The sequence below is a fragment of the Hemicordylus capensis genome, chromosome 4 (genome assembly GCF_027244095.1).
Source record: "Hemicordylus capensis ecotype Gifberg chromosome 4, rHemCap1.1.pri, whole genome shotgun sequence".
Classification (NCBI taxonomy): Eukaryota; Metazoa; Chordata; class Lepidosauria; order Squamata; family Cordylidae; genus Hemicordylus; species Hemicordylus capensis.
Window position 1 is genome coordinate 157,605,201 of NC_069660.1, and position 19,119 is coordinate 157,624,319.

At 41.8% G+C, this 19,119-nt stretch overlaps 1 protein-coding gene across 9 annotated transcripts in view; it reads right to left on the reverse strand.

The window, feature by feature from the left end:
* The window catches only part of RASAL2 (RAS protein activator like 2), a 358,844-nt gene that overhangs the window by 69,804 nt on the left and 269,921 nt on the right, over positions 1-19,119 (reverse strand). For 8 of the 9 annotated variants that reach the window (XM_053249711.1, XM_053249709.1, XM_053249708.1 and 5 more), the window contains one exon: positions 7,908-8,017. In XM_053249711.1, the coding sequence (XP_053105686.1) occupies positions 7,908-8,017 (110 nt within the window). Of the gene's footprint in view, positions 1-1,371; positions 1,468-7,907; positions 8,018-19,119 lie in introns of those variants that run through there. The other variant, XM_053249715.1, reaches the window with a different exon arrangement.

Consider the following 19,119-nt stretch of genomic DNA (forward strand, 5'->3'; position numbering starts at 1 on the left):
CAGTCTGGATTACATTGCACTTGAGTTCTGCTCATTTTAAAGCTCTGAGCACAGGCTAAGATTTGCTTGAGAGGCACAGTTTAACATGCAGAAGGAAAGCTATAACCAATCTCCCAAACTCAGTGTTTAAATTTGCCACGTCTAGTTGCAGACATCTTCTAAGGATTCTCTTCATAAATATTGTAGCTCATTAAACAGATGCATTGTGGGGTGCCACAGACCAGACTGCTGAATCAGACTCTTGTACTGCAGTCCCAGTTTCTTCCCACTGACAATGCTGTTCTAGCGGACAGATATTTTGCCACTATCATGTTGCATTGGAAAGCTATTTATGGAAGGGTTCTCCCTTGGGTGGAGTCTCCCATCCTGAATTCCTGGAAACAATGTGCTAAACGTTATGGAAATGCACTTGTGTTGCTTCTGTGGAATTTAACTAAATTGACAGTGAGGGCAGAACAGCCTGCCTCTAAGAAAATATCTGTGGGAGACAGAAAATATTGCAACCCCCCCGCCCCCCCACCACACACTCTTATCTCTTTATGCAAATACTAACCAAGCAGAAACACTATTTACATTATTTTCTTTAAAAAACAAAATAGGGCTCTGCTCCTCTTATACTTGGAAGTACTTGGAAAAAATAAGTGCAAGCAATATATGCATCCAGCAAAAGACCTACAAACTCCAGAGTGATGTTTTTAACACATAGATTCCCTCAGAAATACAGAGTGGGTTCAGACTTCATATGGAACCATGATTGGTTCTGTGTGAAGTCTCTGAGTCTTAGGAGCACCAAATACTAAACACTGTCTCAGGAGTTTCACCCATCTCAAAGATTCAGAGAAATGTAGTGTGTCAAAACTATATTACACTCAACTGTACTGAAGAGAAGACATACAGCAAATTCAGTAAGATTATTGGAGCAACTTTGCAGTTCATAAGTCTTCTATGACAAAACAATCACAATCCTCACATAATACTTTTTAAAGCTATCAAGCAATTATGATCTGCAAGTGTGCATCTCTGTCTTTAAGAAGGAATATAAACACAGGTACTCGAGGAACAACTACAATTCCCCCTGAGCACATGTACGCACGTACGTGCAAACGCAAGCGCACACACACACACTGCACAGCAATAGCATTTGGTGAATGCAAGGCAAAGTTCCATGCACAGCAAGCCATCAGCAGCCTCCTACCCCTTCAACTTAAATAGGATCAAATCAACCCACTCCAAAACTGCAGTCTTCTGTAAACAAGGATTAAGAAACCAAGCAAGCAAATCAGAAAGCCTTCAAGATTTGTTTCATTCTTTTAGCTGACCTGTCATCATTCTTTGCACTGCAACAATGACATTTTGAAAGAAAAGACCCACCTATAGTAGAAAGAACTCATGTACGCACAACGATAACGCTTCACCACAAACCCCAAAGCCATGGCTACTTGATACCCCAGCGCCCAGGAGAGGCCATTCTCAGGAAGCAGGGAGAGAATCCTCTGACGATCTACAGCTGTCTGATAATGCCATAAAATGACTTTTACTAAATCAGGAGGATTCCCACATGGCAGTAAATCCCAGTAGGGCAAAACCCTCCCAGCTGTCCACGGAGCTTTAACTGCAGCCACTGACAGCATATGGAAGCCGTCTCAACCATCATTCTCTTCCCTGCACCCATGATAAATAAAACTAAAGGGAAGGATTACAGGGCCAGTAGAAAAGCCTTCAATCCCTGGTCCCAAACCAGCAATATCAAATTGCTCTCCCCCCCACACTCAATATTACAGGCCTAATTGCTGAAGCTTCCCTCATTTAATAATTTACTCCCCCTCATTCTTCACTTTCAAAACTCGGAAGATGGTTAAAATAGGAAAGCTCTCTAACACCACGCATAAGGTACATGTGTGTGTGCTCTGGAATGATGAAAAGTATACAATGGGCAAGCAGCAGCATCGGAACAGTATTGCAACAGATTCAGTAAAACAGGCCACCTATAATCTGGAGTCCATATAACTGAGAGCCTAACTAGAAGCAATGTTAATCATGTCACTGGCCCTTGCATGTATTCACATTTAAAGTGTAAATAACAGCTCTGTGTGTGTGGGATGTGGTGGTGGTGGGAGGTCTGATTAGGATAGAGGACATGGTGCAGAGGGAGGGGGCTTTTGAACCTTTCCTCTTAACACCAAGACACAGATAAAAATGGACTCCTTACAGCTGCTATTTGCCTCAGGAGAAAGCTGCAACTGGTGCCAAAAGTAGCTTCCCTCCCAAGGCAAACAGCAGCTAGCAGGGGTGGAAGGGGAGAAGAAGCATTTTTGCAGATAAAGGGTTAACACAGTCTCCTCCGCTGTGGTTCCAATTGTCCCACCTCCGTGGTGCTATTTAGGGTTTAAAAAAAATTAACAAAGGCCAACGACATGATTAATATCGCAGCTAGTTTGGCCTTCAGAAGAATTCCTCACTGAGTAGAAGGCCGTTCAAAACATGCTCAAGGCACAAGCTGGAGCATGTCAGGCAGCATCAGACCTAAGAGTGTATTGGGGAGGATAATTTGCTGTAGGCTCTGCTAAGAGGGACTGGGAATAGCATAGGGATTTCTAAGACACTGGAAACCGCATAGGAAAGTGTGTATGATACGCAAATAGCTGGGAACAGCTGTTCTCTGCAAGTCAAAAACAAAAAACAAAGCTTTGTTGCTTTGCTGCTACAAGGGAAGCACATGTTCCATCCTGCAAGCTCAAGTCAAGTGGAATTATGCACATTTGGGCATCACTCCTGATGATCACTGGGGCCTTTGGCAGCATAGATAGCCAACCTGAGGCCCTGGCACCATAAAAATGACAGACAGAGCAGGGGCTTGCAACACTCATAGAGAAGGTCAGGTGGTCTACATACGTGTCTATGCTGTAGAGTCACAGGTAAACATTCTTGTCATGGTCTTGTCAGACCATGTTGCGTGCTGTCTAATCTTCAGCTCAGTAAAACAGAGGCAAAAGCACTCTCAGACATGGTGTGTGTGTGTGTGTGTGTGTGTGTGTGTGTGGTGCAAATGTACAGAAGTGCAGAGGTGGGTTGACTTCAATCTTGTGTGGTATTATCACTACTACTGGGATCTTCATGGCCCATCAGCGTGTTTTAAGTGTACCAAGCAAGAATGCTTACTAGGATCTCTTAATAATTAAGACACAGATTATCTGTATTAAGTGATCCTAAATATGCATTATTGACCAAGAACAAAAGTACCTTGTGGAATCAGACCAAGGTTCATCTAATCAGGTACTCTTTATAAGAATCCCAGGACAAACAGGTCTATGGAATCCACTAGGAACCAGCCAAAGCCCACTACAGGATCTTTGGAAACTTGGATTCCTAGGATCTCAGTTCCCATTTTTATAAAAATATTATTCTAGTAGCACTAGCAGTGGTAAATATTTTTATAGAAAAATATTTTATAGAATAATATTTTATTCTATTTAATATTTTATATTTTATAGAATAAAATATTTTTATTTTTAATATTTGAGTATTCAACCCACTTCATATTATCATCTTCCTGTAAGGATTACAACTCCGCAAACTCCTCAAGGTAAGAAAGTCTTATAGCTTCAATACTGCAGCTGGAGACTGAGAGGGTGTGGTTCCCTGTGGCCCTCTAGTGAGTTCATGGTAGGGGTGGAGATTCTTACCTCAAACCAAGAACCCCAGATACATTGCATTAATGGACTTTTACAATCTGCAGCACCTGTTTAAGCTATTGGCTGTTTTCATGTTCAAAAAAGAACATGCGGTTGGTTTTATACTGTCTGGGATAAGAGAAGAGTGAAAGGATGCACATTAAACAGGGTGTTACCATATCCTTCTATAGGCAGAGCTCTTTGAATGCATAGCAGGCACAAAGTTTTTTTGGCCTCTGCAGCCTCTCTCTACAGTGTTCGAAACTGATGTTATAAATGTCCAGCCAGAGAGCCATATATTTACAAACTCTAGGGTTGTCTTCGCAAAGCCATTGCAAGCTTTTGTGGAAACTGAGTAACTGATAAGGACTGAAAACACTGATCATTAACAATAAAATGGTCCAGCTTGGACAGAGGCAGGGATTTGTGAAGATGAAGTCCATATATTATAATGTCTATATTCACTCCAGTGTCCATACCAGGGCTACACAACTTCGGCCCTCCAGCTGTTGGACTAGAACTTCCACCATCCCTGACTATTGGCGGCTGGGGATGATGGGAGCTGTAGACCAAGAACAGCATCTATATGGATGATAATAAACTAGCACACAACACCACACCTACATTACCCCTCTGCTTGAAGTTTGCAGCAGTTGCTTTTGTTTAGAAAGTGCTGTGCTAGTTGTATGCAATAATGGCTTCTCTCTGGAAAGGAATTGATGGGCACTTGTGGAAGTGACATGCAACTTGGGAAGCACCTCTTGCTGAAAAGACTGAATGTTTAATGAAGTCTTGCCTGCATTAGTGGTCTGATCTCCTTTTAATGCACTCAGACCAACTCCTTCGTCAAGTGCTATAGAAACAATACTTTTTTCTTGGTGTCTCTGAACGTCTGAGAGCAAAATGGAACTTGCTGATAATTTGTATATACAAACAGCAGCTATTGCCATGTTAGTTCCAGACAACAGGAGGCAGAAAATATATATGGCCATGCCTTTCTGCATATTCCACCATCCATTACCAGATTAAGTATTCCAGGTACAAAAGATTTTATTGCCCAAAGAATCCAAATACTGCTTATGCAAAAAAAAAAAAACCCAACAAAAAACAAACAAACCACCCTACACACACACTCTTATTTTTACCTCCTATATAATATAAGGCAGCCTTGCATTCTGAAAGCCTGAACCACCAGAAAAAAATCCCAAGATATTTTTCATACATAGTTATTGAACCCATAGAAAGCCTTTGATTTCAGAACTATTTCCAGAAAACTGTGGCATAACTCCTACACTCCTAATAGTTTAAAAACATCCTCAAATTTTCTGCCTAAATTTGTTAACAACCATTATGCAGTCGATCACAGGATGCACATAACTGAGAACGTTTAGCAGATTAATCACGTCAAACCTTGCCAGAGGTAAACACCCGAAAATCATTACAAAAATATGACTGTCACCTTTGAAAGAAAAGGGCAAAATAAACTGATTTTCAAAAACACAAAATACCAGTGGCTAAGTAACATCTGAACAGGTAGAGAGCATATTTATTTGGAACACAATAATTTTATTTTGGGCATAAGGGTGTGCTACGGAGCAAGAGGTTGCTGGTTTGGATACCTGCTGGTATGTTTCTCAGACTATGGGAAACACCTATATCGGGCAGCAGCAATACAGGAAGATGCTGAAAGGAATCATCTCATACTGCGTGGGAGATGGCAATGGTAAAACCCTCCTGTATTCTACCAAAGATCACCACAGGGCTCTGTGGTCACCAGGAATTCACACCGACTCAATGGCACAACTTTACCTTCCCAATGGCTCGGGTGTGCTAGCAGTCAGAGATTAGCATAGCATAGCTAGAGATTCTTTGGATAGAAAAGGATTCTTATTTTTTCTCAAAGCTTTTTGTTTGCTAACCTGATTCCCCCAGCAAGGCCAGACTATAATATAAAGAAGCACGTCTGCTCAAACTGTCCTCTTTTTCATTGTCCTAAAAGATAATTGAATCATCCAGGTTGACATCAGCCTAAACAGGCAACAACATTTAAAAAAATGTTTTAAAGACATAAGGCTGATAAAGAAGTGTGGTATTATTAACAAGGTCCATACTCCTGAGTGGCAAGAAGTTTCACAGACTTTGTTTCTTTTGGATAAGTGAACATACTATATTTGCAATGTCTATTGTCACCTATATTTTTAAAGTGAGATTCCCATGTGTAAATAGCCTGTGAGAGAGAGGGAGAGAGAGAAGCTCTCCCTTTGACTCTGAACCAACAATGAGGGAGTCCCGAATTGGCCTTCCATTTGTTTCCAAAGTAACCATTAGAGTGAGGAAATGGATTCAGAGACAGCTCTCTCGGAGCCCAATCCATTCCACTCCAAAGAGCAATTTGTTGTTGGGGAAAGGAATAAAAAGAGCCATTTGCCTCTCTATGACAATAATTCCTTATGGGTTGCGGTTCCCATTTGTAGCTGATTATTTAGAGATCTACACACTGAGTTTGGGAGACGCTGACAGACACTCATACAGGCCGTGGCCCATGTTGCGCAATGCGTAGCATAACATAGGCAGTGTTGATCCACCCACACTGCTGCAGTCTTGCACTTTTGCAGAAGGGTGCAAATACCTTCGATTAGTGCACCCACACTCCGGAAGTGCTAGTTATATTAGAAACATTTTGTTTGGCTGTGAGTGACCTGCTTCCAATCTAACTAGCGCTTCCAGAGTGAGTGTGCGCCAATTGAAGTATTTGTGCAAAAGTGGAAGAGTGCTGGAGCTTCGCTACAAGCCTGCAGCAGTGTAGGTGGATTGGCACTGCCTACTTGTTGTGCAAAAGTGGGGCCATGCTAGTTGTATAGTAGCTTCAGTTCCCAAAGCAAGCAATTCCCCCTTCCAAGTTACCTGCAAAACCAGAACTATGCCTCTCCTCCTTTGGACAGATAGAGGTGCTTATTTTCTCTCATTGTGTTGGACCACCACAGAGGCCAATGCCCTTATCCAGCCAGCCTTGCTGACTATGGGTAAATCAAAACAACCCCTCTTTATAAGGTAGCTATAAGTCCCATTCAAACAGGGTGTCATGAGAGACCTGTAGTTATAATAGTATGATATAGTGATTAACGAAGCAATGTCACCCACTTTGAGGATAACTCTCGGAGGGCAGCCTTTCTATAAATCACAGATTTAACAAGACTGCTAGACATTTGTAAAGCTTTTCTGTCACCATGATTTTATTTTGCTGCTCTCTAAACAAACAAGATAATGCTATTGATTGAGGCAGTGCAGCATGACCATTGTAAATAGTGAAATCAGCCCTGACGAGACGGCGAGAACAAACATGTAATAACATTGTAAAGCCCAAGTAGCTTGACAGGATCTGGGGCCTGTTCAGGTGAAAAGCTGAACTGGGAAATTCTGCAGTTATCAGGTCTCCTCTGATCTTGGAAGATCATATCCTTTTCAAAGAAGGTTTACCAGTTCAAAGAGAGGGAGATCTTGTGCTCAAATCTCTTAGTTCAGTGGTAGTCCTAATACAGGGGTGGAAACTTGTACATCACTTGGCAATTTGCAGCCCCTTGCACAATTACAATGCCTGTGGCATATCTGATCTAACTCCACTGTTCTGGTTAGCTGCCTCCCCTCCTTGTCTGACAAATAATATTATGTCAGTGGATAAGATATGTGGCTTGGACCAACAGTATAGGTCCACTATATTGCCATTTATGTGCCATTGGGTCTTTAAGGGGCTGTAGTACTATAAGAAGTTTGTAGTCTGCAATCAAGAACAACATTGTACTGGTGGTGACCTGGGCTCAGGCCTTCTCAGTGGTTGCCCCTGGGTTGTGGAACGTGCTCCCCATGGATAGAAGAGGATTATCTTCCTTGGAGGTCTCCAGGAGAGCTTTAAAGACCCATCTTTTTTTCTTGGCTTTTAATATCTAGTTTTATTTTTAATTTTAATCCGGTTTAAATGTTGTTGTTTTTTATTCTGTGGGTTTTTTTTATTTTATTGTAAACCTCCCTAAACCACTTTAGGAAGGGCAGTATATACACTGGATAAAGAAACAAATAAACAAACAAACAGACACATTTCTGATAGAAAAACAAAAGCAAGCTTAGTTTCATTGTGACTTCTTCCCAGTTTCACATACAATATGTGTACATATACAGATGAATGCAGCTTGCCAAATGTTTGGAAAAGGGAGCCTCCTTGCTCTCCATGACATTTCCTACCTGTCATCAGCAGGCCGAAGAGATGGAAGACGAAAGCTGGTATTCCTGTCCAACTTTGATTGGCTCTTTGTTCTTTTGATTGAGCCTTTGAGCCGTTTACTGAAGAAGCCCTAAAATGAAATGGCACAGGAAGTGAAATAATGAAAATTATTTATTATTTTTTAAAAGCAGCTGCTAACCTAAAAGGAGCTGTCACAGAGTAATAGTTTATTTGGTAATCACAGAAGTGATTCTTTGTGACAAAAACGTTATTGCATGCAGGACACAGGGAGGTTCCTCAAGAAAATGCAGTTGGCAATTCCTTACACAAAACTATGACAATTGGGCTGACAGACCCCACCTTTGCCCCAGGCCTGATTCCAGACCAGTCAGTGGAAAAGCTGGAGGAGCAAGATGTGTTTTAAAGTCACTAAGGAGGAGTCCCCAAGGAAGCAAGAGGTTCGTGTCAACAATAAGGCTGCAGAAAACAATCTGAAACCCTTTGAGCAGTAATGTGTGCCTTTTAATTAAATACAAATAAACTCTACAAACAGCAAGTGAGTAGGTAATCCTATATCTGCACTTTGCCACTTCAAACTGTAGGTGAGGACTTGCATGATGAAATACTTAGTTCCCAGCACAAAGGAAAACAGCATGCCAGGGAGAAAGATTCCAGCCTAGTCATCTTCTTAATGGAAAACTAGACAATGTGCAGCAATGTTTCTTCATGGGAAAGTAGTCCATCATACCATCCTCCATCTGCAATTTTAAATGGCACAATTCAGATATAAAATCATGACTACATCTATTGTTCGTGAGAACTAGAAATGAGAATCTTAGCTTTATAGGCCTTTAGGTACATGGTGCTGGAAAACATGGGATGGGTGGGAAGAATGGTTAGCCTGATTTAGAAATGCAGGTTTGTCTCTGGAAAGGCAGAGCTCACCCCACTGAATCTGTGCCCCATTTAGTGCCCAACCCATTTATTTTTTCTGAAACTACATCTGGCCTTATTTATTCCTCTAAAGCCTATGATGTTCCCGTTTTAAGTACTTTTATTCTATTTTCTTTTTAATAACTATTGCTATTAAAGGCATACTGTTACTGCAACCCACCTCAAGGGCCTTTTAAAGTGAGCAAAAAAAGGGAAATAAATTTTAGTTCTCCCAAATCCAAGGCTTAGATAAAATCTTGGAAGATTGTTAAGCCAATATCTTAACAAAAGCAGGTACTAAGAGGACACAGGAGAAACTCACCTCTCATCAAAATACTGAGAAAAATGGGAAGGAATTAGAATATTGGGATGGGGATCCCTAGAGATGAGATGCCAGCTGCATTCAGTGCAGCCACACATAAAACTGAAACTCAATTCTGCTCACTCTACTTTTGGGTAGAGCCTTTAAAAAGTGCCATTAAAAGGCAGATAATCAATACATGCTTTAGGCCCTCTCTTGGGGCCAGTGCTGGAACGCAGCTAGAATAATCACAGTACTTATTCAAGGCAAGGTCAGGGTAATATAGGAGGTGGCATAAACAAGGTGACAGCAACGAATGATCATCATCATCAAAATACTTTGAGATTGGGTTCATGTTCAAAGTGTTTTTACGTACATAATCTTGCAATCCTCACAACAGCTTTGTACAGTCATACTATTATCTGCATACAGCACACAGGTGGCTGAGGCAGAGAGAAAGGGGCTTGCCTAAGGCCACCTAGTGAGTTCATGGCAGAGGCAAGATTTAAAACCTGGAGATTTCCTGATCTGCTGTTTTGTTTTTTAGCAGCTACGCTATACTGGTTTTGGTTCTAGTGACTAGCCTTTGATTAGCTACCCCTCTTCAAGATGCCTGAAGTGCAGACATAGAACTCTAGGTACATCTGTTCATCTTATGGTATGGCTTTTACACTTGCTCTTTAGCAATAAAAATATATGAAGACAAACTGTGAGTGTACTGAACCCTGCTCTGAAACTCTCTTTGTGTGCTGTGGGTCACCAGTTCTCTATACTCAGGGCTACCTCAAACCAAGAGTAGATGGATCCTGTGCCAGTGTGCCAAGAACCTACAAAAGAAGTCACTTAAAAGGTTCACTTCTAAAAATCGCTGGAAACTTCCCAGTCCTTCCACAATGATCTCTGAAAAGTTACTGTGTGATAGAAAGAGAGAGGAGATTGTGTGTGTGTGTGTGTGTGTGTGTGTGTACACATCTTTCAATTCCAATGAAGATTTCTGTTTGCAGAACAGTCCCCGCCCTTTCAGCTCAACCCTAATATTTTATTATTTAGGCTTGTATTGAATGAGACTTCTATAGGACAAGACAGATAAAAAATTGCACTCTTCAGTACACCCTTTCATGGGAATGGACAATGACTTTGATTGCACATCCTTCCAAATATATGAAAGCTCAAAAGTAATTTAACAACAGACGTGTGATTGCAAAGTGGAGAACAATAAGGGATAGAGCGAAACAGATTTTATAGACTTTAACCAACTGCCTTCATTGATAGTTGAATTAATACTTATTTGATAACCTCAAAAGTGTAAGACAGATAATTGTATCTCCTCAATCTCAAAAGTAGGGCACTAAGAATCCCCATTTAAACAAATGTATGTATGAACCAACACATTTTACTATTATAACACACTTAAAAACACAACTCTTATGTATATCTTCTTAAAACCTTTGAAAGTTAGAACCAAATTAAGAAATGTATCAATCAGAAGCTTTTATTAAAATAAAGTGCACAAAAAATGGGGAGATCCCATGTACACTGCCTTCACTACTTGGGGGAAGAGCAAGATACAAATATGAAACAAATAAAAGCGACAGCTCTAGCTAACAAAAGTGACAAGATGAAATGGGAAAAGAGTATTCCAACAAAACGTAATCTAATTGGAGAGAAAAAAGACATTTTCTTAGATTTCTGCAGTTACTGCTAAACAATACAAATCCTACAGTTAATATGAATATGACTAATATTTATACCACTTTTCAACAAAAGTTCCCAAAGCGGTTTACATACAAACAAACAAACACATTTTAAAAATGGGCCCCTGTCCCCAAAGGGCTCACAATTAAAAAAAAGAAACATGAGAGAGACACCAGCAACAGCCACTGGAGGGATGCTGTGCTGGGATGGAATCACCACTTTAAAAAGGTGCCTCTTTGCTCAGTTAGCAGGGGGCATTGCCAGCATCCTGGGAAAGAGCCAATTGTAGAAGCAGAACTGAGCTCAGAGTGACTTTAATACTGTAAGGATCTTATGTAATGCAGGGATCTATCCAGAAAACTAGCCCTGGGCCAACTAAATTATTCCAGGTGACATCTTTTTCTTCTTCCAGATTGCCAAATCTCTCAGCACCTATTTCAATTTTAACAGGCGATTTAAAAAGAGTTTGTAAATGGAGTGAGTGTGCGTGCATGCATGCACACACAAAAATTATAATCCACTTTTGAATTTTCTTCAAAAAAATTGAGAAGCAATTCAGAAGTGTTATAAATATGGGGGTGGGGAGCAATCTAGGGCTAGCCAAAATTCCTTGCACTTGCAATAGCAAAAGCTCTGGAGAGGGACTAGTTTGAGCATCTAGTCTCTGTGTTGGGCATCATATCTTACTCTCTTGGCTGTTGATGCAGCACTGGGTTAAAGGGAAGAAGAATTCTATGCTTAATTATATGTTTGGCTCACATCAAAGAAGCAAGGGGAAATAGGATAAGTTCCCTTGCATGGCTACTACATCAATGCAACTTGCCTGGTGCAAGATGTACAGCACAAATTGCCATTTATTTGAATCTCAGAAAGTACGCACTGATCCCCTATGTGTAATGCTAAGCCAGTTCTATGTTTCAAACAGTAGGTACAGAATACAGGGGAATTCTCAGATAAAATACAGCTAGGGCCCTAGAATATTTACCATCTATATATTTAATCCCCCTGGGTGTGCCTTTCGAACGTGCGTTCTGGCAGCCCAGCTGATTGGCTGGGCTGCGGGGCGCCTGATTGGGTAAGGCACACCCAGGAGAACCAGTGGGCCAGGCTGTGGGTGGCCATGGTGGCGGCCGCCGCCGCCACGCAGACAGGCCGAGGAGAAGCGGCTGCCGCTGGGTGGGCGGGCGGGTTGGCTGAGGAGAAGCAGCCGTCGCCGCCGCTGGGCGGGCCAAGGAGAAGCGGGCGGCGGTGGGCCCGGCCGGAGCCAAGGAGAAGCGGGCGGCGGTGGGCCCGGCCAGAGCCGCGGGCGGCGGTGGGCCCGGCCGGAGCCGTGGGCCTCGGCCGGCAGCCTGGGCAAGAGGGTGGGGGAGAGGAGGCCGGCCGCAGAGGCCAGCAAGGAGCGGCAGCGGCACCGGTGTGTGTGTGTGGGGGAGAGGTAGCCGGCCACAAAGAGCGCACAGATGCTCTGTGCGGGGTTGGCTTGTAACCATTAATCCAGTTGTGCCCTGGATTTTCTCTGATTCCAGTCTAATGTGTCATTCATCCCTTTTCTGATCCAGAAGTTGGAATTGCCCTCTTTGTGCTTTCCCAGTCTGAAACGCACAGGTAACAGCAACCTTATTGAAGTTAAGCAGGACTGGGTCTAGACAATGGCTAGATGGAAGGCTGTCTACGAAACTGATCCTGTGGGCTGCTGTCTCCAGACTATCTTAGATTCTTCCCACTATTGTGGTTACCAAGTTGTCTCAAATATTATCCAACCAAACTTTCCACCAAAGCTTGCATAAATTTTGACACAGGCAGAATACAGCTCATGAGGGGCTCAGGAAACCTGTTTCAATGCCTGCCTTTGATTGTTAAAAGCAGGGGTGGGGTGGGGTGGGTTTGTGCCTGGCAGGCCTTGACACATATCTAGTGGGCTATGCTTGATGGGTCACAAGTTGTGCAGGCCTATTTAAACTCAAACATAGATCTTCCCATCTTTGTGCTTATTGCACGCTAGCACAGAACAGCCCTCATAGTATGAGGAATTGAAACGAGGGAGCCAAAAAGGAGAGAGTGGGATCTCTCAGAGGTGAGCACTGTAAACACAATGGTTGACATCCGGACTAACAAACTGCTTGTGGAAGAACGTTGCACTAATGCAAAGCTGTTGCACTAGCTACTTGCGCTAAGTTTAGAGCTTGCGTTCCAGACTACAGGTGAAACTCGGAAAATTAGAATATTGTGCAAAAGTCCATTAATTTCAGTAATGCAAATTAAAAGGTGCATGTAATGCATCTGTCTCATATATCAGTTTCACCTTTTAATTTGCATTACTGAAATTAATGGACTTTTGCACAATATTCTAATTTTCCGAGTTTCACCTGTAGGATCATACCAATTCCAGAATGTTTGTACAACTTCAGCACATCTCTTTTGTTTTGAAGGGAACTTTTGCGCAATTGTGCAAATCCCTGTTTTTCAAGTAACCACGTGATCATCTTCCGCAAGCACAACTTTGCTTGTTATGCAAGTGCTGCATCAGTCAGGATGTCCAGCAATGATTTCTATCTTGGCAGGAAGAAAAGTGCAAAGTAAAGAAATCTGCTCAGTGACAACTTTCTTGGGGTCTACAAAACTAAAAGGGAAAAGAAAATAGGAGGCATCTAAGGAAAACAAGCTGACCAGGCATATAAAAACAGATGAAACTCACCAGGTACACCTGCATGATAGCATATTTGGACAAAATGATATAAATTATGGACACATACTGATATGCAGTATAACTTACTCTCTAAATTCATTTTTTAAAAAAAGGTTACTAGGAGGGAGTGTAAACACCTCTATGAAATGGTCTGATCAAGCACAGCGGGGAAAGAGGAAAGGGAGGTTGTACATATTTGGGAAAGGAAAACAAAACAAAAAGCAAAGCAAAACCTAAATATAATCATGTTTCACTTTAAGCTTCATTTTTCATCTAAGAGAGGGCTGTACTCAAACCCAAAGGAAGGTTAACACAATTAAGAACTTGGTTTAGCAACTGAATTAACAGCTGAAATCTCCTCTTTACTCTGTTTCACAACACATAAGTCAAAGGAGAATCTGATTTTATTTTTTAGATCCTCATTAAATATGCATAACACAGAAGGTTTTTCCATCATGCAGCCCAGAAACAGTTGACAGAACTAAAATACAATATTTGAAACCTGTGTCGGCTAGATTTAAAGAAACAAACAGCAACCCTGCACGTTTCAATAGGAGCATTATTTGCAGTTGCTTTAGCCAGCTTCCCCCCACCCCCCGACCAACAGAAAGCAAGGAAGCAACCAGCATGTTTTGGGGATATGAGCTTATTGTGCAGAAGGGTCAGGTAGGATTCTCCCTCTCCTTATAGTGCAGCATTATTTGTCGCTTGACATTTACAGGACTGCTCAGGAACAAGAGTGCATGGGAAGACTGATGGGTCAACTCCAAGCCTTTTTGTACCACCTAAGCATAAGTGCTTAGGATGGAAAATACCAGCTGAAGCACTATGTAGGGCTCAGTGCTTAAATTAGATGCCAATACCTAATGTATAAGAACCAGCTGTGACAAACTTGATGTGGGGGGATGCTTTCAGCACATGTTCAAAGCAGTGTCCTCTCTAATTTTTTTTAATATGTGCGTGGAATGAGTTTTGTTCTGGGTGGCAGTATCAAGGCGGTGTGCACACACATGCATTTAGAATGGGGCCTTCCTGATTCAACCTGAGCAGGATCTAAAATTAACTGAGTGGACATCAAAAACTTGTGAGCATGCGCATGTGTGCACATGTTAGAGGGAACACTGGTTCAAAGGTACCTTTTCGTCTGCCCGGCTTCCAACGGAAAAGGAGCAGAAATGTGACATGGAAGATCAGTTCGTCAACACCGAGAACTGGTGCTGGGGCTGAGACATTATTCTAACAACAAAATGTATTGTTAGCTACACCTGATGGCATTATTGTGGAAAGATATGTAGGACAAAAGGTACAAACTGTATCAGTTTAACCCTGCATTTTCAACCCTCAAATGCAGTGCGACTTTTTCTTGAAAAATCTTTTCTTAAAGAAACCTAAACAGATTAGGCATGAATGGACTCTTTGGTCCTCTCCCAGATATGTGAAGCAGTGCTCATGTTTGTCTTCAGATGTTTTGACCTGCACAGTGAACATTTTAGAAGTTTTTTTGTCAGTGCTCATGAAGGTTTTCCCTCTCTCCCTACCATCAAGAAAAGAGGAGCTCTTCACAGAGCAAAGTTTCCTTGATCTGTCCGGTATGGCAGTCAAAAGAGAATAGGTACACCAACCACTGTTTACAACAGTGTGCAGGTGAAGCTGGGGCATCACATGGAGCTCTAGAAGCAGTGTTCCCTCTAACAGGGATTCCCAAATGTTGTTGACTACAACTCCCTTAATCTCCAGCCAAAGGGCATTGCAGCTGGGGATGCTGGGAGTTGTAGTGAACAATGTCTGGGAAGCCCTGTTAGAGGGAACACTGCCTAGAAGTATTCTGTGATTTTGACTGTACACTCCTTAATATATGAATTCACAGAGGATCACAAGGAAATGTAATATACTGCAATTGCTTTACAAAGCAAGTAAAGTTATTGCTGGTTCTTTTCATAAACTGTCACCCCCCCCCCCCAAATGGCTATTGTATGAATTGCTATCTTGACTGGAAAGGTATCTATTATTATAAAGCCTGTTGCTAAAACCATTAATTCCTACCTAAGTCTTAAATGTGCAGAGGCCATGAGTAGACAGGCTACCATACTGATTCTAGCATCCCCTGCAACCTCACCTATTCCCTCTTCTATTTAGCCTTATTCGGATGTAACCGCTCCCTGTGGTAATGTAAGTGAGATGCTTCACTCTATGGATGGTGGGACTGGAGTGCCACATTGAAGGTGGGGCAAAAATATTTTTGAACAAACCTGCCCTTGCAATCAGCAAGTTTTTACATGACATTTGTTTTTGCATGTCCCAAACCTTGGAGAATGTGCTCTTGCTTCTCCAAGTGTTATACTGGCACAGCATAGTGATGTTTCCAGGCAATGAATGGACTGGGGTGTTCCATGCTCAAGTTCATTCTTCACCTTTTGCTTTCATGCCCATTAAGCATGGCAACCTTTCCCTCATCCTTTAGTTTGAGATCAGTTTGTTGCAAGTCATGCAAATAAACCAGCGCTTAGACTGGGTACTGTGTAATGGCTACTGATTTTACTAAGGCACTGATGGGTCCCTAAAGCAGTTCCTAAGGGCATTTAGGGTTTCTCATCTGGGTGAAAGGTTACCCCAATACAGCCTATTACCTTCCTCCTCTCTCTGGATTTTCCCATACAGGTGAAACTTCGAAAATTAGAATATCGTGCAAAAGTCCATTAATTTCAGTAATGCAAATTAAAAGGTGAAACTGATATATGAGACAGACGCATTACATGCAAAGCGAGATAAGTCAAGCCTTAATTTGTTATAATTGTGATGATCATGGCGTACAGCTCATGAAAACCCCAAATCCACAATCCCAGAAAATTAGAATATTACATGGAACCAAGAAGACAAGAATTGTAGAATAGAACAATATCGGACCTCTGAAAAGTATAAGCATGCATATGTATTCAGTACTTGGTTTGGGCCCCTTTTGCAGCAATTACTGCCTCAATGCGGCGTGGCATGGATGCTATCAGCCTGTGGCACTGATGAGGTGTTATGGAAGACCAGGATGCTTCGTTAGCGGCCTTTAGCTCTTCTGCATTGTTTGGTCTCATGTCTCTCATCCTTCTCTTGGCAATGCCCCATAGATTCTCTATGGGGTCAGGTCAGGCGAGTTTGCTGGCCAATCAAGCACAGTACACTGTATACTTTTTGGAGGTCCGATATTGTTCTATTCTACAATCCTTGTCTTCTTGGTTCCATGTAATATTCTAATTTTCTGGGATTGTGGATTTGGGGTTCTCATGAGCTGTATGCCATGATCATCACAATTATAACAAATTAAGGCTTGACTTATCTTGCTTTGCATGTAATGCGTCTGTCTCATATATCAGTTTCACCTTTTAATTTGCATTACTGAAATTAATGGACTTTTGCACGATATTCTAATTTTCCGAGTTTCACCTGTATATGCTAAAGTGATTCAAGGAAAAGGTGAACAGAAACTCAAAAACCTGTGCAACGGAGCTAAGCAAATGGTATTAAAGAAGGTGGGGGATAGAGCAAGAAGGTGGGGGGAATGATCCAAGGGATTTGTAGGACTGCAGAACAAATAGGAATTATTAAAGTAACAGTCAACTTCAGAAACAGTGTTATTTTACACAGCATGAAACCACCACCAAGAAAAAAAAATGAAAACACAGCATGAGAAGACATTATTACTAAGACTGAACAAGGTAATATAGGTATACTTTACAATGACATTTGAATAGGCAAAATTAAAGTACGCATTCATTTTTTATTCATACATGAAGTACGGAAATAGAAATATTTCTGTTGATCCATAAGGCAATAATTAGATTTCATATATGACTTCGCCTGTAGTTTGGAACTTCAAGGCCAGCGAGCTGGAATAAATTTGGGGATGAGCTTCAGAAATAATTAAACAGATAGCAATATTCACTTGTGAAGGCTGTTTCCTTCTTGGTAAAACTATTATTCAATGGGGGGGGGGCATTATGACCAGCTTCTGCCTTGGCATGTTAGCTGAAACGCATGAAATCAAAGCCAGAGGAAGATGCTAAGTGGAAACAAATTAGTAGCTGTAGCACAACAAAGGAAAATTTCAGCTATATGTCTGGAATGATTCCTTAACATTATGGTTGATTAAATGGTGGTAGTTCCCTGAATATTCACTGGAGAATTTACAGTACAGAACTACAGTTGTACAGGGTGGGGTGGACAAACAATGTATCTTCTGCACCCCTGATGTTTTGTGTATGCAAACAAATCAGTATTTCAGAAGTGATACTGTAGAATGTAACTGAAGGAGAGAAAGATCCTTACTCATATGCTACGGACTGTGTTGCTGGGCTGCAAGACCAGATGATGGGAAATATACTCAAAGATTCACAAACTGTAACTAGTGGAATCCCCAAGCCTCTTGGCAGATTTACTGAGTCAAATGGTGTGAAGGGAATCTTTTGTCTGGCTAACCACATACATGGATTTAATTACTGCCATATCCTTCCCTGTAGGCCAAGGTTTCACAACCTAAGGGTGGGTGGTGTATCTGGCCTTCTGAACCCCTTTCCCATGGAATGAGCAGCTCATGAGCAGCTCGTAGGATGGTGACAGCATAAGGTTGCAATGAAAAGCCTTGACAACTATCTTTGGACCTGGCATTCTCCTGCCCCCCTCCCCATGATGTAGCTGCTGCTGCCGCCTGACAACAACCTGATCACCTGATTGCCTGCTTCTAAACTTCAGCCCATCCAAGTCCCAGCTTGGGCTCTGAGTTTCAAAGCTTGGCGTTCTGTTTCCAACAGAACCCGAATAAGAGGAGAAATATGTACTCACTGTGACTTCCATGTTGGTTGTGTTATAACTGCAAACTGCAGGAGTGCCTCTGCCATATGACCTCTCCTCTCTGTTCACTGAGAGCATCTAGGGAGGCTCTGATGCATTTTTTTCTGCAAGTGTGTTCAGTAGTTGCCCATAGCAGGGACTTCTCTGAAACAGTGCCAATTATGGCATAACTTATGGCACTAGATAGCTAATTGAACCGTTGCAGCTTTTTCTGCAGACACTGCTGCTTTTAACTTTTATCCCCACCCCCCACCAGTTATTGTGGTGGTTTATGTTTGTTGCATTGTTCAATTGGGAATGGAGCCATAGCTCAGAGGTAGAACATCTGCTTTGCATGTGGAAGGTCCCAGGTTCAATCCCTGGCATCTCCAGGTAAGGCTGGGAAAGACTTTTGCTTGAAACCTTGGAGAGCCGCTGCCAGTCAGTGTAGATAACAATGAGCTAGATGGACCAATGGTTTGACTTCCTTGTACCGAGCATTCCAGATACTCCCTCACTTTTAAATGTGAATTACCTTGTGTAAAGTGTGCAGACAATAATGTTCACTATGAATATATAAAATAACCATGACATTCTGGATGTTATCACTTGCCATCTCCTTTTAAGGTAGATATTTTAGCACAGAGGTGTAGTAGTTATCCATTCAAAATGAAACTGCAGTATAAAACTCCTGCAGACCTAAAATATGTACTACCTGGAGAGTAGAAGGTGAGGTGCCAAGGAAAGAATCTTCAAGATAAAGGATGCTACATAAAACACACAATACTCCAGAGAGCCAGTG